Below are 26,014 nucleotides of genomic sequence, written 5' to 3'. Positions count from 1 at the left end.
CAAAGAGGAATGTTGTTTCTAAGCAAGCACATTCTCCTGGTCAAGTGAGCTTGTCTGTCTGATCGCATGGTGAGAAACGGGAATGTTTAGCCATAGCGCGCATACCTGCCATGTTCTACGAGTTATTTAGCTGGAGTGATGCTTCCAGAGTTATTCTATGAATTTGTTTCTGTCCTCTAACTATTTTTAGGCCTCGTCCTTTTAATTCTTGTAAACCTCAACATCCAGAATGTGCAGATTCCACTTTCCACGTGCTGCTATAATTAATTCAGGTGGCATTTTTTGTAATGAGGAAACACAACCACAAGGATTACTTGGGTTGATCTACTGTGATACTGTGACTATTTACCCTTTATTTGCATCACAGATGGAGGAACCAAGAGGCACCTAATGTTTATTAAAAAATGAACAGTGGCTTTTTCATTGCCTTTTCTACTTCACTTATTATAATCTCTACATAGCACACAATCTACAAAGATGGGCCAAGAGAAACAGCAAAAGTGGGAGTAAAGGGAGAGTGAGAAAGAGAGTTTAGACTGGGGCCTCAAAGCAGTTTGTTAGACGTATTACAGCCCCTTTCGCTCTGGCTAACGATCCTAATGATTAACCTGCTGAGGAGAGCTGAGCCGAGCAACAGCCCATTGTTTGGATGTGGTGTCGATGTCTGGCATCAAGCATCACCCCAAGCAGCATAAACACAAGGCTGAAGACCACACCTGGATCCAAGCGGGTGAAAAGTGAATAATCACAAAGGCTAGGACTCTCTTCCAGAGCATGACATAGAAGCTAATTGTTATAAGTACCCAAGGTAAACACTTCAGCAAAGTATGTCTTGTGGTGAAGCCAGAGACAAATGACTTTAGGGTCAGACATTAGTCTCACATGGAACTCTTGAAATGACAAAAATCTTTACTACAAATACAAAGGGACAGCGGAAGCATTGCATAACACATAAACACAGACACACTGTTGAGAAGATGTAGCCTAAAAAAAAAAAACATAATTAATAAAAATACTGAAAACCAAACAATAGTATCTTCAGTGTTTCCCCTACATTGGTACAAGCATGGAGGCCCACAATGCCAATGAGACCCCCCACCATGCTTACACGACGAGCAAAAAATTTATTTTTATATCTTGTGATATTTCGTTATCTATTGACCAATCTGCTTCTTTTTAACATCTCACGGGTATCTGAGAGCCGTTCTTGTTAACATGCCCAAATTTCTCTGTCCTCATCCGCTCACTTTTTTACTTGAAGAATGAGAACCAGCTGTCGCAAAGAGACAGATGTTGTTGACTTACTAAAGGTCGTATGATTTGTCAGTTGCTGTCCTTAATCACCCCACTTAATTGTCCCTTCCTCTCCAGCTTGGTGAGACCAAGAGCAGCAATAGATTGACAGAGAAGGAATGAAGAGAAGGCAACATTAGCGAAAGCAAAAGCGTAAATCAGGGAAATCTAATGATCTTTTCTGATCCTTACACAGCGGTTACCTTCTAAAAACAAAAAACAAAAATGGTCACACCTCCACACAACCCTGCAGAAGGGACTTATATGTATGAACACAACAGTGCACATTTCTCTTGTTTGCTCCTCCATGGCCGCTTTGGTCTTACAGGTGTGAGCGCAACCTGAACTGGATGCAGAGCAGTGACATTAGGTCTGACAATATTATTTTGTGCTGTTAAACCACTGCTGTTTGCAAGTCCACTCATAACACGAACATAATGATGGTATGTTTATATTTGAATCTGATATATCAGACTACCCATGGTAAGTTTGAGTTTGTTGTTCTCATAAAAACATTTTTTTAAATAGAAGAGTATGAAACTTAGTTAAACATTGTCTTTTATAACTGGCAGGAATATTCTGTCATATGCCATCAGCATAATACATCCGATTAATATTCACTGTTTTACTTGACCCTTACATGAAATTACCAAGCAAGCGGGCTACATGTGAAATAAATAAACCCCTATTAACTTCTTGCCACCGTCCATGAAAAATGTTCTAGTCGAAATACTGATTAACCATTACTAACACTATAAAAAGAGTAGCATTTATATAAAGCTGAATATAAAGCAGTGATTACTCTAAAATTTACATATATCTATAAGAGTCCGTCATGTGATAGATGTTGTGTAAACATGATGGTCTAGTTATGTTAATGTAATTATATTCATCATCGAAGTAAACAAATCTTTAGTTTTACGCTTTTTTTTTTGTCCTTTCAGCTTATCTCGTGACTGCCTTACCAACTGAGCTACAGCCGCTTTTAGACTAACAACTTCTAATAGGAATGAACAAATAAAGCCAAGAAATGTGACAGCTGAAATTTTTTATTATTATTATTATTATTATTATTATTATTATTATTAGGAACATAAGAGACAATTTTTAAACACTGGGCTTTTTTGGGAACTGAGTACTGTGCTTGTTTTGAATAGTCAAAATCATGTTTTTGATCTATATATAATCTCTACATCTAACTAGAGAAAAATTATTACACATGGCTCTACTATAATCAGGGGAATTAAAGTCAGACATTTACCAGCAAGGAGATTAAACAAAGTAGCTGATAAAACTCTGACCTAAAATTGTGTCTACAACAATTTCTTTCCTCCCTATGCATGTATGCATGCAGTAACTGTTTTTAAAAACAGATTTTATTTCAATTAACTTTAGGTTGCAGTAGATGGTAAGATACTGTACATTACCGTCAACCAAACTAAAATGCAAAACAGTAGGCAGCTAATACAACCCCAATTCCAAAAAAGTTGGATGTGTAAGTAATAAAAACTGAATGCAATGATTTGCAAATCTCACCAAACCATATTTTATTCACAACAGAACATAAACAACATATCAGATGTTGAAAGTAACACATTTTACCATTTCACGGAAAACATTAGCTCATTTTGAATTTGATGGCAGCAACACATCACCAAACAATTGAAGAGAGCCAACAAAAGGCTGGAGAAGTAATTGCTGCAAAAAAAAAAAAAAAAAAGGGAAGTGCATTTGACAACTATTTAGGTTAACTGGCAACAGATCAGTGACATGACTAGAGAGGAGCATTTCAGAGAGGCAGAGCCTCTTTAATGTAAAAATTGCCAAAGGTTCACCAATCTGTGACAAACTGTACAAAAAATTGTGGAACAATCTCAGAAAAATATTTCTCAATTTAAAATTGTGAAGACTTTAAAGATCCCACCATCTACAGTATATAATATCATCAAAAGATTCATAGAATCAGGAAGAATCTCTGTGCGCAAGGGACAAGGCCAAAGGTCAAAACTGGATGCGTGTGATCTTCGGGCCCTCTGGCAGCACTGTTTAAAAAAGACACGATTCTCTACTTGACATTACTGCATGGGCTCAGGGACACTTCCAGAAATTACGGTTTTTGAACACAGCTCACTGTGGAATCCACAAATGTATGTTAAAACTGTATCATGCAAAGAAGAAGCCATATGTGAACACGATCCAGAAATGCTGCAGAGTTCTCTGGGCCAAAGCCTATTTAAAATGGTCTGAGGCAAAATGGAAAACTGTTCTGTGGTCAGATGAATCAAAATTTGAAGTTGTTTTGGAAACCATGGACACCGTGTCCTGTGGACTAAAGAGGAGAGGGACCATACAGGTTGTTATCAGTGGACAGTTCAAAAGCCTGCACCTCTGATGGTATGGTGGTGCATTAGTGCCTATGGTGTGGGCAGCTTACACATCTGGAAAGTCACCATCAATGCTGAAATGCACATAGAGGTTATAGAGCAACATATGGTCCCATCAAGACAACATCTCTTTCAGAGACAGTCTTGCATATTTTAGCAAAATAATGCTAACCCACATACTGCATCAACCACAACAGCATGGCTTCACAGGATATTAGTGTGGGTGCTGAACTGGTCTGCCTGCAGTCCAGACTTTTCACTAAAGTAAAACATTTGGCTCATCATAAACGAAAAATCTGGCCACAAAGACCCAGGACTGTCGAGCAGCTAGAATCCTGTACCAGACAGGAATGGAACATTCAACAACATTCGACAGACATTTAAAGACCATTGTTAAGAGGGGATGTTACACAATGGTAAACATCACCCAGTTCCAAGTTTTTTTGAGATGTGTTGCTGCCATCAAAATAAGCTAATATTTTCCAATAAATTTTAAAATTTTCTCAGTTTAAACATCTGATATGTTGTTTATGTTCTATTGTGAATAAAATATGGGTTGATGGGATTTGCAAATCATTGCATTGTTTTTATTTACATTTACACATTAAAAAACTGCTATAAAATACATTTTGACAACTGAGTGGCTGACTGGCATGGCATAATGCTGACAAGTAGGTTCTTTGAAGTACAATCAACATAGCTTTACTTTTTTCAGGCTACAGTGCCAAAAGATACTTCTTCACATAATATAAAGAAAAAATTATACTCCCGCCCACCACAACCACGCCATGTTCCCAATTTGCAATCCTTTGTGGGACTCTATTCAAGGTCCATGCGTATCATCTCTCCACATGAGCACCACTGTCGCAGTCCGTGGAGAAAACAAAAACCATGTATAACACACAGTGCTCTTTTGATAGTGATTGAGGCTGGATGTACGTGTCTGCATGTTCACATGTTAGAACGACAGTGAAGAACTTGTCAGAGCACAGAGGGAATATTCACTGTAACTTCAGCTTCTATGTATTGGAAAAGAAGTGACACAGCATGTCAGAGAGTGGGCTCCTCTGCGTTCTCAAATTAATTTTTATTGGATTTACCAAATACAGTAAAATATACCTTTTTAAAAAAAAAATAATAATCACACATACAAACATACATACACACACACACACACACAAACACACTACAGCAGGGATTGTTTGAAAAATCTGTTTTGCTGGCATGCTCAAGTATGTAGTCTGTCCTCTAAAAAGCATTATAAACCATTTACTTCTGCAAATATAACTGAGAAGTCAGACCTCAACAACTTAAATGTTGTTCATGAGCTTGGTTGAACTAATTTGCTTAGTTTCTGAATCACAGTCCATTTCCCTATAGTGTGTATTACTTTCAAACAGGAAAACACAATGGGAATTGTCTTTATCTGCGTACAGATTATTTTTGATATACAGTACAAGAAGCCAACATATCCTTGGTGATGATGGGGTAATAATGTTGGCAGCCTTTTCTGTTCATTTGATTACGTATACTGGTGTTTAATGATGGCAAACCCGAACAAAAAATGTAATCATCTGACCAATATTGAAAAAAGCTGATTTTAAAACTAGCAAAAGCAGACTGTCTATATTTTAAAACACTAGGGGCTGCAGCAACAAAATACTGTCATGCTCAAACACTTCCACATCGTCATCATCTCCTATTATGATTTTAGGCATTCGTTTTACATATTTTGTTTTGGATCTCCCCCAATTTAAAGGAGCCGAGGTACTTGGCGGAATACTCCCTTAATACAACCATGGCTACTAGTAATTGTGTTTATAGAAACATCACCCTTAATAACACACATGGTTTAAGTCAGTGGTTCCCAAGCCTGGTCCTCAGGGACCTCCTTGTCCTTCTTGTTTTCCAACTATCCCAACCAAAATACTTTTTCACCCACAGGTGTGTTCAGTCAGTAAGAAGTTGGAAGCCAATTTGCTTTGTCTTGCCCCACACTATCGTAATCTACAATGTTTTTTTTTTTGTTTTTTTTACAGCTTGTGATTGACTAAACCAGGTAATCAGCAGTGGTTAGGGCACAAGTTAGTTAGGGATATTTAGAACCAAAACGACAAGGGGTCCCTGAGGATCAGGGTAGGGAAACACTGGTAATGTACAGTAAATCACAAGTGGTTGGTGGTAGTCAGTGGCGTGGGACTGATGTAATGAATATTTCTTACCTTGAGTTTTCAAACCAAATGGAGGTAAGTAATCCTTGACTTTTGGTAGAAGTCTAAAGTTCTGATCAAGAAACATGGGCACTTTTTTCACAAACCTGAAAACAGGAAGGTGAAAGAAAAATAATTTTCATTAGTAGAAGCAGCATTTACAAGCAGCATAGGAGGTTCCTTATAGGAACCTTCCTTATAGGAACCTCCTATGATTAGAAATTATTAAGTCTGTTGAGCATTCCCCACCACAACTGTTCTTCTCTTCAATGACAAGGCTTCACATAATGAGGGTGTCTGCTTCACCTCTGGAAAAAGTGTTAATGTCTTGAGCAAAGTGATAAACTAATTCACTCTTTCCATTGTCTCTTACATTTGGAAGGTAGCAACATAAAGTAAAACAAAAAAAGGTAAAATAAACCTAGAGACAGGGAAAGACAGAGAAGGCAGCTGCAGTAGCACAACCCTCCATCCAAGCCAATATCACAGCTGATGCACAATATTGATTCTTCTACAGATAAACCATAATCAGAACACCGGAACACTTTTCTTTAAATGATCTTTCTATTGCACCAGAAAAAAGGACACTGCAAATAAATGTAAAAAAATACGAAAGCACAGGTTTTTTTCTCATGACAGAGAACTGACAGTTTAAACTACTCCAGCAAGACACCAGTCAGCTTTCAAAGTAAAAAGAAAACAAACTCTGTCAGATATTTAAAAAAACACACCTGTGACCTTTGCTTTAAATGCCCCTTGGACTGCTACTTCCAGTGTTTTCTTATCCTGTAACTGTACGTGTGGGTCATTCTTTGATTAATTCTCTCCCCAAAATCAAATAAAGCCATTTCCTCTTGGTCCCGCCTGCAACCTGAATGTTGGGCTATGTGCCACTTCTATGAGTGTGATTCCAGGATGGATGGATGTTTTTATGACCTGCTGTCAAATGAGGGGGGGTGCAAGAGGAGTGTTAGGGTTTTTTCTGGTTAATATTCAAGGAGCACCACAAATCAGCTTCTGCAATTTTAATGTCAACCATAAATGATCACTCAATGTTAGGCGCCTTGGAGAAATCTACTGATCTGGAGTGTATTAGTTTGTTTATGATAGAAGACAGTTACAGAGATTGTTGTCTCATTAGCTGGAACTAGACCAGCAGAATCATAACTACTGCATTTTGCTGAAAAGCTGATGGTTGGTGGCCTCCCATATTCACACCCTCACATATTCACACCCTCACACAAATGGTTCTTCTTTCTCACCAACTATAAATTATGGTTCCAACAGCAGACAGACATCACGAACTAGTAAAGGCATTTTAAACTGTGGAATCATGAGAAGACACAAAAGTATGCTCACACTCTGGTGTTTCTCAGCAAGGACCTTTGAAAGCATGTTACCATAATACTTCTGTGGGTTCAAAAGAAATATGTGGAGCTCTGAGGCACAATGACCAAACATGGCTAAATTTAATGGAAGCCCTTCCGGATAGCATCAACCTCGTCCAAGCACCCTAATCTGTCTTTGACACCCTCATTATCGTCCAGCTTTAAAGCATGAGCAGAGACTCGAGGAGAAGCTGTTATGTATACTCCTATTTCCTCATTACACACAACCAGAGCATACTGCCCTCTGAAAAGCAGTGGAGATTCATTAAACCTAAAACTTTCTGAGGCCATACAGAGCTATAAATAACATAGGATCACCATGAGTCACTGAGCCATGACTGACATTCAGTCACTGATATCCTGACAAAGCGGAGAGACAAGAGGCTGCTTGTTGTTAAATAAGAAGTGAGGGCTCCTAAAACAGCCAACATGCAGGGACACTTTGTGCTCATTTCCTCTGCTGGGTTCATCTCTCACTGGCAATATTTTCATAACCATGCCACTTTCGGGTTTACTGCCAACACTTGATTTAAGGCTCTAATGCAAACAATTTTGGGTAGTGGGGGGAGGGGTAAGGGGCTCTGGAGAAGACAAACACAGAGTAAGCAAGAGATGATTAGAGGGAGAGCCAGAGGACCTCACTGCTAGAGGTTGAGTAGGTTTTCTAACAGCTGAACCGTAGTGTAATACTAAAATTGTTTTGTTTTTTTTACCTGGTAAAAAGACAAAGTAGAGCAAGATGCAAGAAAGGAGGTAAATTTTTAATAAATCATATACCAGTGCACATCTTGTATCCTTGAGACCAGTTAAGCAAACACTATGACACACACAAACATACTTGCATATGAAAAAGGGTTGCATTAATTGAGCTCATTGACCTGTGTGTGACTAGGCTGAAGGTGGAAGTAATCAGAGGACTCCCACTAGGGGTTCTATGGTGTATAGAACTTTGATCGGACACGTGCGGCTGATTAGAGGAAGTCGTTATGAGGATGGACATGGTTAACACAAAGCCTCTTAAACGGGTTGAGGGCAGTTCCACAAAACTGCTTCGCCTGTCTCGTTAAGCAGCGTTGCAATTTAAAGCCAAGAGCATGGCGGATGGTACTACACACAAGAGCTGTTTATGTGTAAAGTTACATACAGCTAAATCTGTAAATATTTTGTGTCATATACCTAAAACTAAAGTATTGTGCTACAGTTCATTCATCTAAAGCTCTGACTATTAATGTGCATCTTGAGGCAAGAGATTAACCAGGTTGAATACGTTCTTAGAAATGTGTCCCATATCTAGGTCAAATACTGCACTGAAGTGCCACTGGCTATTGTTCAGAAATGTGGGAAATTACCCCTCAATTAGTTTAGCTCCAAGAATGCTATTGGGACAATGTCCTATAGATCAACTGAGATTGGTGGAAAATAGAGGAGCAAAGTATCTAAAAATCAAAAGATCTAATGATATGAGAGGGCTGAGGAGGAGGACTGTGTGGGCTGGGTACCAGGAAGCTCGTAATGAGTCAGAACAGGAAGTTGGTTGGTGTCGTTCATAGAGAAAGCCTTTAAGACTCTAGGATGTGATAGGGGAAAGATGGGAGACCTTGTCCTGACAAAAGTTCTTTTGTGTAATGGGGGATCACAAGGACACACTTGAGGTTTTGTGGTGGAGAGGAGAGATGATAGAAGCATGATTGAAATTGAGGAAGATTGCATATGAATGTGGTGGCTTCTCTGTGTCTGACTCAAAACCCCTCAAGCCCAAGTTGGCTTTAGAAGTGACATCATGCATCTCGGTATGCATAGAGTTACAGTTTTAACATTTTTGCTACTTACTAACTAATTAAATTGTTCCTGAATTTGGTGCTCTTATAGTTCGTTTGAAGGAGTCTCAAGTCAAAGTCAAAGACAAAGCCATCTTTATTGTCATTTCTGCTACATGCGCAGCACATACTGAGAACTTACTGAGGCTAGAGCTGGACAGAGAAAAAAAATCCATTAAATCAAATTATTTCAATGTATTGCCCAACCTGCTCTACGTTTATTCAGTACATTACAGGAAATTCAATGCATTTCCATGTATTTTATCTAAAGTTATGTGTAAAAAAAAGGCAATCCTCCTCACTTGGGATAGATGTTAGTCATCCTCTCTGCTGCATATCCTTTCTTGCAATCTTTTTTACTGGGGTTGCCATCCTCGGGTGGCCTGTACATTAAAAGAACAAAGATTAATAAGAGAGATGTTGGTAACTGATTATCAATTATATTGACATGTTCAAAAACCTCCAAAACTAAGCTTGTCAAACAATTTCTTTGAAAGATATGGAAACTGGTTTGTTTGGAAGTCTGACAACTCTGCAACAGCTCGAAATATCGTGTGTGGCGAGACAAAGCAGAGGGGCCTTGTTCAAATAATCACACCAGCAGTGCTAAAACTAGAAAGTCACGATTATTAGCATGATCATTAATAACCTGACAAATGCCATCAATCTAGTTCAAATAAACATGGAGAAGAGAAAGAGGCCCATGTCTTAGACAAAGGGCCTTATCATGGCATTTTAGAGCAAGAGTGTCAAACCAATTGAGGGAATTATACACACATCAATAGACACACTGATACAAAGACAGCTGCCTAATGATTGAAGGTAACAAGTTCTCACCCTGGCAAATCACAGCTGCTCTGGAACAAACGGGAAAACACAAACATCATCTCAATTCCCGCTAATTTCTAAATTTACTACTCAGTCCACCAATCAATTATGTGCATTTGTCACCAGGGTTTAGTTAGCACTCCTAAGAGATGCAATGTGTTTGTTGGCTGTGAGATAAATTGGCTGAAGGTTTACATTTTCAAGTTCAATGTTTTCTCATTTATTAACCAGAGTCTGTATGAAGCAAACCATAAAACATAACTAAACTAATGAAGCCCAAGTCTGACTGGAAATACCACGGTTCCAAATATAGCAAGTAGAAGCAGTCCATACTAAACAGTTACTGAATGTGTTATATTAAATTGCATTTAAAGAAGGTTTTCTATGACAAAGAGATCTACTCACAGTGTTTTCCTTAGTGGTTCCTTAGTGGCTTGTATATTGTGCACTGAAAAAAAGAAAAAGAAAAAGAAAAAACAAACAGGAGTAAATGGTTACCACAAAGGATGTCGATATTAAGCATGGCATCTTTAGGGTGAATCCTGTGCTCTGGCCATTAAATCTATGCAATTTCAACTCTCACCTCATTAGCTTTTAACAATCTGTGCATATTTTACAACGAAATAGCAAATCTAAAAGTATAAGCAGTAGAATTTCAAACAAACAAGCTTGGTTAGGGAAAAGCCAACCAAAATAGTCTTAGTTCATAATAAAGTTTGAAAAGAAGTTAAGACATCACCTATAGACAAGAACTAGGTGCCTGGTGAAGTGCAGAGGTAGAAGACAGAGAAGCAGAGAAAACCAGGAGGACAAAAAATTTACTGTGAATTTAAGATTATTTTCAGTTTGGTATCTACTACAGCAGTGTTATTTTTATATAGACATTCACAGCTTCCATAATACTTGATATATAAATTTCTGTCTGTAGAGAAAGACAAGGTTAACACAAGCATTAGCATTAGCTGAGAGTAGGGAGAGTCCAGTATTACTCCTGTGGTTGTGGAGCTCATCTTCACAGAGAAGCTGGAGGAGAGAGAGAAATAAACGGACAATGGGAATGGGTGGCAGCTGGTTAGGGAAGGGTCCAAGCACTGCCCTGGAGGATGGGAACTTTGCTATAGCAGCCAAGATGAGCCAGTGTGTGTGTATAAGCATGTCCATCATGTTTCTCTTAAGAAGCACAAAGCTGTCAGAGTGCCAAGTCGAGGGCAACAGCTTCGAATGTTGGTCTCTGGAATCTTATGGTATTATGCACTAAACTCCTGCAGACTGAAATTCTTACAAACCGTTTGTTACTGAGCTGTACCAACAGAGGGCAGTATTGTATCACACTGCTAATTTATAATAATAAATTAGTTTAGTAGGAAGGTAAACTACAAAAGGCAACCATCAAAGCCATATGATGTCACTAATGACATAAATCTATATGTATACCTCTTAATCCAATTAACCTTACAAAACACTAGAATAATAATAAATGGGGAATTTGTCAATGATTATATTTTATTACTATACAAAACATAAAATTGAGAGTTAACAATAATAATAATAATAATTTCCAGTGTTTTTTCAAAATAAGTTGGGGCAACTGTGGCTCAGCTGGTAAAAAGGGTTGTGTACTAATATAAGGGTCATGAAAAAGTATGAAGGGATTTAGTTTTGAATCAATTACTGGATTTGTTTTTAGTTTTGAGCTTTTGTATAAAACGTTAAAAATAACTAAAGGATTCAATGTTTTATTTGTATTTTTTGTTAATTGAGAAAGCTTTGAAGTTTGTAGTTTGAAGTTTGTAGTTTATCATGACTACATGTCATGATAAAACTAGAAAATGAGATGACCAGCTAGAAAATAACATGTTGATTAAATGAGTATCTGACGTATTAATATAACATCTGTAGTCTGCCTTCAGACCTCGTAATTTGTTAATTACGCTAATTAAGCAAATTGGTCCAAATACTGAGTGGGCTGATTAACAAATATTATGTTTTGCAGCTTAAAACATTGTTTAATATAAATTAACTTGGTGAGGAGGTTGACACAGCTTAATTCGACTGCAGCATTTTGGTCATTTAAAGGGGGTATGAAGACTGTGTCTGGTCTGTGTCTTTATCAACACGCCTTTCAGTTGTGTTTTAACCAGAAATACCATCGATTAGGACTAAGAGAAAAGCAATGGTTTCTACACTTTGTTACCAACACAGATGTTTTGCCAAAGTCAAATAGCACAGATCTACTCTAATAATGCTTTATGAAGTTATGGTAAAGTTAGTAAACAGGGGAAAGACAGCATCAAATGAAAAAAAAAAAAGAATTTTTGCCTGCTTGCCCAGCATTTATTTCGAGCTATGCATGTGGAACAGACCACTGACGTTAGGCACATCAATTTTTCACGTTAACTGAGGGCTGCTACAACAAGCAAAACCTACAGAAAAAAATCCCCACTCAGCCCTACAAAACATTAGTTAAAAAAAAAATCCATTGTTGAAAGAACATCGTCAGGTGGTCAAACATCCACTCCATCTGACAAAGGACTTACAACTATCACGTGAACAGGCTCTGATATTAACAGCCACTGGCTAAAAACTAGACAAAAGCCTCTCACAAAAAAGAAAACTAGATCAACACAGGAACAGAACACAGAATGGATTTTATGATTATGTGACTGATTATATTGATGATTATGTTCTAAATCTCTGATTAAATTTCCTATCACAATCCCCCGTTATGTCAAAATATGCACCCCTCCTTGTTGTTACACCTTACATAGCCTCAGAGCCTCTGATTATACATTAATAAGGCTTATGTCTGCAAAACAGGAGTATAATAACTAGAAAGTTGTTCTTAATGATGTACGATAAACAGGGTAAGCCTTTATATGCTCATTTTCCACACAACAATAACTGATTACTGATAACAGATTACTGTTTTAACAGTTTTTAAGTAAACTGTTTAGCTTAGCAACCCAAGGTATGTAGGCAAATGAAGAAAGTCACCAACATAAGCCTACAACGATAAGTGGACTAATTTTCGTCAGGCGGTTTGCCACGACCACAACATATTCACATTACAACAGTACATTTTTAACTGTAAAGGGCAGAGCAAGGCAAAGTGTATGGCAGAGCTTCATATTCAGGGCTAACACAATGCTTTTTAAGCTTGAAAACCAGTACTTGCACTACTGACACCTAGTAGATAAGACAAAGGAAATCCGAAGCCCTTTCTCCCCACAGTGAAAGTAAGTAAGGACACTCTCCCCAGGTTCTCTTACAGGGTTCTAAGAACTTAAGATCAGCATTGCACCAGATGATACTTGCGCTACTGACACCTAGTAGATAGTACATAGGAAATCCGAAGCCCTCTTTCTCCCCACAGTGAGAGTAGGTAATGACACTCTCCCCAGGTTCTCTTACAGGTTTCTAACAATTTAAGCTCAGCATTGCACCAGATGATCTTTTTGCTTCACACGGGCAACCGTTGAAAAAGTCAATTTGACATAATTGGGTTCATTACTCTCTTAAAATAAGATTACTCCAAAATGGTTACATCTATGGTTAATAGAAAAAGAAATCCCAACTCCAGTTCTAGAGGAGAAGTTACAACACATCCAATATGAAGATCAAAGATACACACAGAGAAGATCAACATTACTCCCCAAACTTTACACGTCAGGCAGCATGTTGTCCATATAGCTGGCTCTCAATTTAGTTCAAATAATAACTGTTAGTGTTTTGTGTGAGGATGTTTCTCATTTTTGAGAGAAATCTTTTAGCCCCCTCTGCTGGATTTTAACAGCCAAGAAATGCCAAGGGCTGAAAGAAGAGTCAGAAAAAATGTTTAAGGCGTAGGCACAAGTGGAACCTGTGGTAACAGGAACACTGCGGGGATGTGACCCCCAAACTGGGAGAGTGGCTCCCAGTTTGGGAGGAAACAACAGTTTGGGAGGGGATTCCAGGAACAACTTCTGAGATCTCTGTCCAAAAGAGTGCTGTCGTAGAAGATACTGAGCTAAGATACTGCGCAGGACCCTCAAGCTCCCAGGCCTCTGATAGAGGTCCCAAACTTGAAGGAAGGAATAAGAATACCCAAAAGTAGGGGCTAATGATGAATTTAGATTTTTTTTAAAACACACACACACAGTACACACAATACGTGTGTGTGTGTAAGTGTCGAGTTGTTTCCAAACTTTGTCTCGCCAGTGTAAGTCACTCATTTATTTTAATAAATATACACTCAAAAAACACAAATTTAATACATTATTAGAACACCACCTTTTACAACAATCAGATGTACCAACGGTATAAATGTAAAGTGAAAGTCTTTCTTATTTAGTGTAAAGGACATTGCAAAAGGACAGTTCTGTGTGCTACAGTTTCAACAATTAAGTGTTAAAATCTTAAATGTCATTTCCTTCTACCCACAAAAACTGTTTAGCTTAGCAAAAGCTGAATGAAAATAGTAGGCTGTGTTAGAAAGTTGTGACACATAGCTTAACATAGTAAATCCAGGAACACTTCCACAACCACAGAAAGAAGATTGTGGCAAGGAATTCAGTCTGTGACAGGCTACAAAACCACCCCTCTCCCCTGTGATTACATTCATTCTTAAATAACCTCAATAACCACTTCAGTCGGTTTAATTCAATCAACGATACACCAGCAGAGAAGGCCATCCCACACAGGGATGAAAAGGTGCTGAACTTTGATCAAGCTGATGTCCTCAAGAAATAAATCCTAGTAACTTGACTTTCTGACAGGTATGTCCCAATTTGTGAGAGTGGAGAAAAACAAGTCGATCACCACTGTACTTAGTATTGCCTCTCCTCAAGGATGTGTCCCGAGTCCATTACTAGTCACTTGGATGACACATGACTGTTGTGCAAAATTTGCAACAAACCGTATTATTAAATACGCAGAAGAAGAGTGGTGGGGGGTTCATCCATTATAATGATTATATAATCTACAGAGGAGGTGAATTTGTTCACAGGCTGGTGCAATAACAACAGTTTGAACCTGAAAAAACCAAGGAACTAGTGATCAACTTCAGAAGAAAACAACTCGCACACATTCCTATCCTCATAAAAAAAAAAACACTGAAGTAGAAACAGAATTAATGTGACAAAAAAATTGAGCTGGTCTCTGCACACCTCTTCCCTTGTCATGAGTACATCTTAGCCAATCAGTCCCGACCACTTTCCACCACCACCTATACAGGAGTCATGGAGAGTGTGCTGTTGGGTAACATCTCCCTCTAGTATGACAAGAGTAAGGCCATGCATAAAAAGATCTTAGATTTTTGCTTGCCTTCTATCTCACTTGTAAGTTGCTTTGGATAAAAGCGTCTGCTAAATGACTAAATGGAATGTAAAGAAGAGTGAGGTCAGCTAAGAGGACTATTTGGGTCAGACTGCCATCTATTGAGGACCTGGCCCCGACAGCCTTGTTTGTCGAGGACAAACAAAATAATCAGGGACCCAACTCACCCTTGCAACAGCCTGTTCTCTCTGCTGCCCTCAGGTAGGCGGTATCTAGGTGCAGGTGGGCACATTTTTCTGAGAATTTCTGAACTGCCATCAGACTGGTAAATAGTGAAATATTGTAGTGGAAGGGTGCATGGGACAAAAACATTGAAGTTGAAATAGATTGTGTGCAACACATTTTGTGATGCAGGTTTTACTTTTTTATAGTTTTTATATATTTTATATATCATTCTCTTCCCTTTTTTATTTACATATATTGTAAGTACATACATTCCTACTGCTATTTACACTCAGCTGTTAAATAGGTTTGTTATATGATGAGTATATGATATATTATTATATCTATTTTTTCTATTTAGTATCTGTGAAATCAAACGTTTGTTCTGCATTGCATCTAGTGGTGTCTAGTGGTGGTGAATGACAACAAACGTAATTTCGAATCTTGAATAGTAACAGTTCAGCAGAGAAACTATAAAATAAAACTCAAAACAACAGATTGAAATAGACAAATCGGTAACTCACAGTCAGCACACAGAAAAACAGAGATAGGTATGAAACTGATTTGCTCAGTGAAAACAAATTTTGCAAGCTTTAAAAAGAAATATGGACTAAAACATGAATGATGACTATGGCTGTTCATGTGATGAATAAATGTTACCAACTCAGACTGGAGATATCACTTACGAGCCTTCTGGCTCCATACAAGTAGATGTATCTTCCAAGAAGCGTAGTGAAGAAAGCCCAGGACCAGCAAAGTGCACAGGATAAACACCAGCTTTTGTGTGGGCTTCATGGTCAATAGTCTTTCACATGGCATCATCCAGGTCATCACCTGAAGCAACAAGAGAGGAGAGGTGCACACTGTATTTACACATCCTGAAACAGATTTATCTGTCAGCAGCAACAAAACAAAACCAACAAGGCAATAACATAGTGTGAGCAAAATGAGCGTGATGAGTTGCGAAAGAGGGAAAAGGCAGAGTCAAAACTAAAGACAGACAGGAAGGTTAAAGGCCAAGGAGGAGTATAAAAATAGAACAAAAACGTATGTAAATAAAGCATGTAGGATAAAAGATAGTGTGATAGATAAAATAGGTGTTCAGACTTCGAATTCTTAATTAAGAGAAGCAAAAGGGGAGCCATACAGTTCTTGTTCATGACTGTTGTGCTTTAATGAAGCAATGGACAGGAAACTGAGTAGTAAAGGCAAATGGTTTCTGTATTTGTTAAACACATTTCTTCATAAACCGAAATGTTTTTACCAGTTAAGAGGAAGCCACACCCTTGTAACTACAGAAACATAATGTTTCATAAACTGATGTCAGCGACATTGCTGCTGGTTCTTCAGTCAATAAGAATGAAATTGTATGAACTAATAAGTGCATGTATCATAATGGGTTAAAAACCTGTCACCACATAAAGTGTGTAGATAATCCAATTAGTACTTTTACTTGGCCTAGGAAATTCCACTTTTATTCAAGACTTGCACTTTTACTTGAGTACTTTGAGTACTTCTACCACCTCTGCACAAAGTCTATCACATTTTGCTGCCTTTTTGGCCGTATAGGCACAGATTGCTCAAAGTGGCCATGCTGACCCTTGTCCTCCATGACATTATTAAGACCGTTAGTGTTGATACTGTGTACATAACCAGCAACACAAGCCACACTATTGACTGAGAATCATGTCCATACTTGATATCACCTAACAGCAGGCTACACCAGAAAACATCTGTCTGAGTGAACTATCTACAGCCCAGCGCAGAACTGCTTTTAACATCAGATATATATTTTATCTTAGTATAAGGCTCAGTTTTCATTAAAATTAACTTGGGAAACATTGAATGCTCAGGTTAGTATGTGTTTCGTGATCATTATTAGCTGCGGCGACCACATTTCACACAGTTACTCGGTTTTTCTTTGCATGACATTGAGGGGTAAAATATATATGATAAAATAGTTTATGGTCCCACAATTCAATGCTAGCGTTTGTCCACACACAACTACTTTTATTAAACATTAATTACCAGAGGGTTCGACTTTTGACTAAAAACTTAGCTACGAACATGGTAATTCAACAGCAGGAGAAAAGTCAAGCCGCTGTCCATCAAAACCGTTAGCTAAGCATTACCCAGCAACTCAGCTAGCCAGCATTAGACTGAGAACGCTGCGTTGGCATGGTGGGCCTGTAGCAACACTACACTGGCTGGAAAAAACGTGTACCCAGACATGGCTTCGGTACAACACAGAAACCCAACAGATAATATCCGCACCCTCTGGATAAATAATGGTATGTCGAAACAGCCACTTTGTTAATGTGATGAGGACAATATTGAGGAAGAGCTGGTCGGACTAGGGCGACCTTCGACCACAGGTTTTCATTATCCCCACCATCGATGCCCAGTAATACAGTGACGTCTCATTTACATTTCTACCTGATTTTGATCATTGTAAGTTAGGCGTTACCTTCTCTTTTTCTGAGTCCTCAGGTCAAAAACAATGCCAGCCTTAGGGTAGATAATGGGTTGGTCGATAAATCGACCGTTTTCTGCCTTCTCTCTAAGCCATGTTGATGAAATCCGTTAAACGTTTCCCGGCTGTAACAGCCCAAAACTTGACTGCGTGTTTCCCCTACTGTCTCGAAAGCCTGACTACTCGTCTGAGCTGGCAGAAACAATAAACAACTCCCTCAAACACAACCATCATCCTCATCACCATCAGTTCACCGCAACCATAAGAACAGCGAGGGCAGCAGTAGCGGCTCACAGGTCTACAGCACCGAACTCATTGAAGATTGTCTCCGCGGTCACGAGGGTTTCCAATGAATTATGCCACCACATCCCCTCCCTTCCCTCTTGGCAGGGTCATATGAAAGCACCTTTTCATTTGGTTTTCACGTGGTGCTAACTCTGCTTGCTAGTTAGTAACGTGACCTTAACTGTAACTTTTCAGTTGTTTTGTTTTAAAGGCAACGTACCCTACACGTCATGACTGACCCTACTCAAAAGCAGAAGTGGACATGACTCGTAGAGCTTGTTTAACATCCTGCCAACCACAAGAGGCTATAAAAGTGCTTGGCCATCTGTATTTTGTGATTCACAAAAAAGAAAAAAAACAAAAACCCGCTGTGGAGCCATGTTTTGATGGTACAGTCATAAAGCCCATTGTGTAGCCTGTTTTTTGTGCTTTAACATTTATCTCTAGACAGTCTGTTTTCAGTTCAGACACTGACCATCCAGTCTTCTCTCCTTGAAATGCTTAGATCAAATTGTCGCTAAGTGAATAATCTTTACGTACATATATGTTAAATTCATGTATGATTCAGGCTGATACCTTCCATGGTGATATTCTTATTGTCGACAGACCATAAGTGCTCCCAAAGTTATTTGCTACAACTTGTTTGTATGAGCCAACCAAGGGGGGTAGTTTAGTTATTTGTTTTATGTAATGTTTGCCTGTGTGTGTAATGTAATTGTTTATGTAATGTGTGTTTGTGATGTGTCTATGTACTGATGATGTCATTAGTGACATCGTATGGTTTGATAGTTTGCCTTTGTAGTTTACCTTTAAGTTTGTTGACCAGTGGTCAAGGAAATAATGCAATGCTAAGGGTTTTTTTAAAAAGAGAGCCAGTTTAGCTCAGCTACTGAAGGGTACTGTAACAGACGTGACACAGTAACTAGAGCAGAGGAACTCTGACTACAAGAAAGGTGTGGACCACAACAAGGTAGAAGAAAAGGTTCTGTGTGTAGTTATAGAGGCACACGGTTTCTTACCGAGTTCTGCGAGTCCTGTGAGTTCAGACATACTTTGAGAAACTTGTTTGATGAAACAGCTAGTGAGCGTGCTTGCGAGATCACTGTGCTTAAAGTTGTATGTACAATTGATCTGTCATCGGCTAAGTTGAGAAGCAAGTACAATAAATGTTCAATGTTTGTCTAACAAAGTTCTCTGGAGGGAAGTATGTGCTGAAGCGTCAGGAGCATCAGATTCGAGTAAGATCACCTCTACATTGTTATTTATACTCTTGCAGTGGCTTTTATTATTGTAAAGTCACAGAAGCCAGGTGATCAAGTTAGAGTGGGTATTTATGATAAAAGTGAGTCAAGATAGTGATGACCTGTTTAAAGGGTACAGGATATGAGTGAGTGCAGTTTGAAATGAGCACTCCACATCTGCAGAAGCCTTCACTCATTCTTGCCTATAAGCTACAACTCTTCCATTGTTAAACCGGGTCACACAATGCATCCTACCAAACTGAAGCCAAAACACTTTTAGATGTTACAGGATTGATCCCATATTTACAGTTTTTGTCATTATGTTTATAATAGCAACATATTTGCTCTGCATATAAATCCACCATTTCAAATGCCATATAGATGCAAACATGATCTCCATTGTCAAAACACAATGGGACATCTCAAAAAATGCCTGCCCTTATATTTAAATGCATCATATCCTACATATACCAGTTGTTGGGATGGGAGCCAACCAGTGCGGCCGGTGTGGCAGTTATTTTTGCCCTGTCCGTGCGGCAGTAGCATACCAATCTATTAATATTGAATCAAGCAAGAAATACAATCTGCTCAACCACTGTTCTCCACCTGGGATCAGGAGATTAGCAGAAGCCAGGGGAATGGAATACAAACTCAAGCGTACAAATTTTGTATTCTCCCTTACCATGTTTGGGAAGTGTACTCCTTTTTTGATTGTCTGCCAGTAAAGAGCTGAATTCATTTGATCTATCAGGAACAGAAATAAAACTCAATCATTTTAAGATTGTGATTTTCCACTGTCTATTCCATCACTGTGCACTGCCCTAACTATATCTGACAGCTAAGCAATATGTAACAGACTGTAGTGTATCTTGATAACAGAAATGCACACTACAGTGAAGATAAAGTCAACTAATGTGAACTATTGAAACAGTGCCACTAGCAGCAATGCCATCAGGCCCAACAAAAAAGCAAAATGTCCCTTTAAAGCCCACCCCAGCAAAAACCTTCAACATGTGTGGGTTATGGAAACAATGAAATGTAGGGGAAAATTATGAAAATGTGATCTCATTCATGGGCGTTTATGAATCCCGTTAGCAGTCAACCAGCAGGGCATTTTGTGTCCTTCAAGCTCCAAAAGTAATTTACAGTATTTACAGTTTATATGTAAGTGAGAGTTTATATGTAAGTGACAATACTGACAAGGAAATAGCATCTGTACAGACGTTAACATCAGATAAGGTGCCAGTGCCTATTGTAACCTCAAACCCTAATACACTGAAAAAAGAATCCCCTTGTAAAGGATCTTAATCTACATTCTTTCACTTCCGTTCCTGGGTAATGTTACTCATCCAACATATTTTGCAATAAAGGCCACATGAGCTGTTACTCACTAATAAGCAATGTAGCAATTTTTAAGTTATGAAGTTCTTAAACTTTGATAACTACATAGCTCACTGTGAAATTTTTCATTAGTAGAGCAAATCCTAACTGTGATAAAAATAAATAATAATTGTATCATGTTAATCATAAATGAACAATATGTTTAACAGTATGGCTTTATCTGTAATTGCCAGGTGGCAGGAAATAAAGTGCTAATAAGATGTTGCTACATTTCCTAGATATGGTAGCAGACTAGAGAGATTGCGGCTAAATAAACATTTATGTAACATCATAGGTATTATCAATGATCACAAATGTACTCTGTTTTTTTTTTTTTACTTATCAACTCATCTAGAATATCAATCAAAAGTTTCATGTTTTAGGGAAATGCATGTACTTGCTCTTATATCAAAAATGGACTGAGAAAAGTGTCTTTGCAATTGTCTTTGCTGTCCATGTTTTAAATATGATTATGAATATTGTAGTATTAAACAGCAAGCAACACATTTTGGTGTAATGGTATGTAGAAGATACCATACAAATGACTATAAAAGGGTGTGTTGTATTAGGGTAAGTTTTTTATTCATAACAGAAGCATTACTTGGCTCTTTTGATAGATTTTCAAGATATTTTTTTGTTTTGTATAAGAGGATGTTATTTGGCTATGTCCCAGGCACTGCTCATTAAATTTGAATGAGAATAAAATAGTCAAATCATAAAAATAAAAAAATATATTTTCCTATTTGTTAAATAAGATATTACTCAAATTAAGTGTATTGATGATTTTGTAATAAAAACAATATTTTTATTTAATAAAAAAGAAGAGTGTCCATGTCATTTGAATGGTTGTCCACCCTGTCATAATGCGGAATCTGCCCCTTTAAGAAAAGGCCATCTCCTTTAGTGACATCAGGACAACAGCTTTTTTTTATCTCTTCCATGGCAGGAATTTCTACTGCTGAGGTGAATAAGCTGCTGACTTTCCAAATGACTAATTTTATTCATATGAGTTTGCTTACTTGTTTTGCCAAAGCTTAACATGTCCACCCTGTCGGCATAAAATACACTAGAAATGAGTAAAATACAATATTTTCAAAATATGTAAGTTTAAATATACCAAATTCTCCTCAACAACCAGATTAACTAATTAGCTAGTCACAGTTTGTTGTAAGATAATATGCTAATTGAAGCTAAAAATGTCCACCCTGTCATTGTTCCAAAATGTGCACCTTGTCGGCCCCTTAGTCTCGATAGGGTGGACATACATATGACAGGGTGGACATAGCATTCATTTGTAGTTAATATTGTAATTTATAGAAATGTTATATTACATTTTATAGAAAACATCTGCTGTAGATAATATTTTGTAATTTGAAAAAACATAAAATCATTGCTGTTCTCAGGACATGCAGAAAACGCCAGGATGCAAACCCTGAACAAAGAGAGGCATACCTTAAGAAAGAAAGGGAGAGATGGAGGAAAGATAGAGATACAGGGATGAAGAAAGCTATTAATGACCTCACAGAGAGAGGAAAATGTTCACAAAGGAAATAATTGAAGGAGGAAAAGACAGCTGCCAGAACTAAAGCCAGGACAATAGTGGAGTTGCAAACTCCTCCTCCAACTCCAGAACCACTGGAGCTGGACTGTCCACCACAGCTAGGTCCCTCAAGGCAACACCTTCAAGGAGAAAGATTCGAGAAAAGTATGAAAGAATTGAAAGAGCTGAAAGCAAAACTGGCAAAGAAGAAGAGAAAAATTCAAGAAGAGGTACCAGAGGATGAAGAGACAAGAACCATCAGTGTCTCCTCAGTCAAAAGTCAGGGAATTGGTAAGAGGCCAAAAAGTTAGGTCACCCATTACGAGAGCCCTGCTATTTCACACCACCCTGATTGAAAATTCTACACAGAAACTTTTTGTCTGAGCAGCATGGCCAACTGTCATACAGCACGTTTTGCCGGCTTAGGCCATTTTGGGTTGTTACACCCACAGAGGCTCACTGCAACACGTGTTTGTGCAAAACACATGACAACACACAACTCATGGCAAATGTCCTCCACAGTCGTGGTATATTGTCTACGAAAAATATAGAAGATATGGCAGATTCTATCGTGTGTGATTCAAAGGGAAAGGCATGTGCTTACAGTGAGTGTAGGGAGTGCCTCCTCAATGCATATCAAACCCTTAACCTGGGGAAGCAGAGGTTTGTGTAAACCAATGGATCACAGAAAGGATCCATTAAGAAGAAAAATCCTCCATGATTACAGTCAAAAGAGATCTCGTAACAACCAAGTCTGACCTGGCCAATTTCAAGAAAGGCTCAGCAGGTTTAAGCAACACATCTTCAACATCAGATGGCAATACACAGCCTACAGGCAAATCAGGGACATATACATGCTGCATATTGATTTTTTGTGAAAATTACTTGTGCAAATACAGCCAAGAAATTCAAGCAGTCCACTTTGGAGGATCTCACCAACAGGCAACTCTCCATACAGGGTACTTTACACTGCTGAAGACCAGTCACCTCTCGCCTTCTGTCGACGACATGACCCTGCAGCAGGCCGTTCTAAATGTTTGGTTATATCAATGTGATTGAGAATTTAATTTTTGTATTTATTTTTTTAAGTTGAATAAATATTTCATCGCCATATTTTGTCATGCTTTTTGTGTTCTGCTTTATGTGTCCACCCCGTCGTGTGTTCATCCACCCTGTTGTCTTGTTATTTTAAATAATTCAATCATACCTATATAATCCAGTGTGTTCAATAGCTAGGTGTGAGGCAATCACATGCAAACAAAAAACTACTATTTTTGACATGACATAAAAAAGTGTATGGTAAATTAAAATCAAAATATTTGAATATTGTGAGGGTTGAAAGGCACTCTCTGGTGATATTGACTCTTTAGCTTTTGTATGCAATGAGTAAACAAGGGGGCGGCTGTAGCTCAGTTAGTAAAGGCAGTCATCCACCGACCACAGGGTCAGTGGTTCGATCCTGAACCCTGGACCTGCACTCACGGGATAAGCTGAAAGGACAAACAAAATAAAAATGCAATAAGTAAACAAGGGGGCGGCTGTAGCTCAGTTAGTAAAGGCAGTCGTCCACTCACCACAGGGTGGTCATCATTTTGGCAAACTATCTTCATCTTAAACAAATTTTGTGCGTGTGGTAAATATAAAGCAGCCAAATTATTATTTCTGAGGTAAGCTTGAAGACAGCAAACAGGAAAACAACAAGGCTTCATCTATTTAAAGTTTAAAAAAAACGCACGCGTTAAGCTCACAATATATCAAACTACCAAGATAGTTTGTGCTTTATCTCAGTGTTTCCAGTTAGGGGACATGTATATTAATTATTTTAAATGTCCTTCTGCTTTCCCTATATTAAAATATCACTCTGCTTCTATTTGAAAAACTCCTCCAGATGATTATAAGTTCTTTATTATCATGAGTTTGGATTATGTCATCTGCAGTAATTATAGCAAAGCAGGTTGACCAAGACTGCACCCTTTGTAGTATAAGCAATGAGTAGACATCGTCTGAAAAGCTCCTCCAGGTTATGTCATCTAGAGGTTTTTTGAATTAGAGTGATGTTGTATGCAATTAATATAAAACCTCAATTCCAAAAAAGTTGGGAAGATGTGTAAAACTTAAATAAAAACAGAATGCAATGATGTACAACTCTCATCAACCCATATTTTATTTACAATAAAACAAAAACAACATATCAGATGTTGAAACTGAGAAATTGTAACATTTCATGGAAAATATTAGCTAATTTTGACTTTGAATACAAAGGATGCACCAGGGAGCTTATTTTAAGCCTTACTAGGCCAAGGTCTTCATTCTTGGCCAAAGAATGATTCCTGTTCCTGTTTTTCATATCTATCTACAGTATGTTATAGCAGATACTTTGTCTTATGAGATAGATTATATAGAAAAACATAACCATACAACCAGAGAAACAACCTTATGACTCATTGCTAGAAATATATATATATATATATTTTAAAAATATATATTTAATCATCATTTGACTAACAGTCAAAAGTTTTTCTGTGGTGAGTTTACATAATTTAACAGAGATATCACTCTTCATTTGAATTAGAAATTGTGAAATACATTTTGTACGTATGAAAAAATAGCAAATTATGTAAATCAATTAAACATGTCACTGTGTTTGTGATCTTAAATTTTAGGTATAAACAGACATTACCTTTCAAGCTGCTTTGGTCAAATCTTCAATCCAGAGTATCAGTATCAAACAGACTGACGAAAGATAAAGTGAAATAGACAACTAATAGAGAACAACACTGAAGACACAATTCCATTTGGTCACTGTCGTTTTACTGCTCTCTGCAAACACTAGTTAACCAGTAACCAGTATTTGAATAGCAAAATATTGGTGCCGTAGATAATTTTACCAAGTAACTAACAGTCAAATCCATTTAGCTTGCTACAGTTAAGTATAGCAAACAATTTTAACAACTAACGTACTACAAATGAAAAACTGCTATCTAGTGTTATTTCATAACATGCCTGGGGATCAGATGTAGGTGAGACAAAAAGAGATAACACATAACATTTGGTTTGACCTCTGTGCTAGACATTAGCAAGCATAGATTGTTTAAATGTGCTTATAATGTAAAAGACAATTTATGGGATATTTGTAAATTAATGCTGTATTTGTCTAAACAGGATAAATAAATGGGAAAGTTAGCTCTCTGTGGAATCAAAGTATATATGTATTTCTACATACCTTAATGTATTTACATGCAGGATATTTCAGACAAGTGGAGGATGAGTTGTACTTAAGATAAACTGTCTCAAGGGTTAACCAGACAGAGCAGCAGGATCAGATAGACTCCTGGGTCACGCAATCAAAGTCTGTGCTGCAGATATCCTTCAACAAGTAGTCATCTTCACATGTTTTGGATAAGCCCAACATCCTCCTTGCAATGATAAAGTCTATCATGGACCTCATAGTATTCACATAGTATTCATATAGTTAGAAAGGGCTTTGGAAACACCAGCACTCTTCCCAGCTCTGTTCGACAATTGCTCCCCTCCATACAACAAATCTATTAAGCAATGGTTATCTACAGGGTCCACAATATTAGGACCCTTGTAGGTGTAAATTACTAGTTGCTCTACATTTTTTGGTATAATTACCATAATCAGTATTGTTTAAAATACATTGTTTTCTTAAGGTAGTAATTTTGTACTTTGACTATAA

The 26,014-nt window shown here is 37.9% G+C and overlaps 1 protein-coding gene across 14 annotated transcripts in view; it reads right to left on the bottom strand.

The window, feature by feature from the left end:
- Window positions 1–26,014, bottom strand: part of LOC137098350 (CMP-N-acetylneuraminate-beta-1,4-galactoside alpha-2,3-sialyltransferase-like) — a 47,569-nt gene extending 21,555 nt beyond the window's left edge. For 10 of the 14 annotated variants that reach the window (XM_067474524.1, XM_067474516.1, XM_067474525.1 and 7 more), the window contains exons 1-5: window positions 20,077–20,148; window positions 16,082–16,229; window positions 10,326–10,368; window positions 9,395–9,475; window positions 5,900–5,994 (exon numbers count right to left, since the gene is read on the bottom strand). In XM_067474524.1, coding sequence (XP_067330625.1) covers window positions 5,900–5,994; window positions 9,395–9,475; window positions 10,326–10,368; window positions 16,082–16,229; window positions 20,077–20,133 — 424 coding nt within the window. In that variant the 5' untranslated portion in view covers window positions 20,134–20,148. Of the gene's footprint in view, window positions 1–5,899; window positions 5,995–9,394; window positions 9,476–10,325; window positions 10,369–10,659; window positions 16,051–16,081; window positions 16,230–17,862; window positions 18,380–20,076; window positions 20,149–23,250; window positions 23,284–24,994 lie in introns of those variants that run through there. The other 4 variants (XM_067474522.1, XM_067474518.1, XM_067474521.1 and 1 more) reach the window with 4 other exon arrangements.

Source organism: Channa argus, chromosome 14 (assembly GCF_033026475.1).
Source record: "Channa argus isolate prfri chromosome 14, Channa argus male v1.0, whole genome shotgun sequence".
NCBI classification, from domain to species: Eukaryota; Metazoa; Chordata; class Actinopteri; order Anabantiformes; family Channidae; genus Channa; species Channa argus.
The sequence above is the reverse complement of the archived record's forward strand: the minus strand, read 5'-3'. Positions and strand labels throughout refer to the sequence as shown.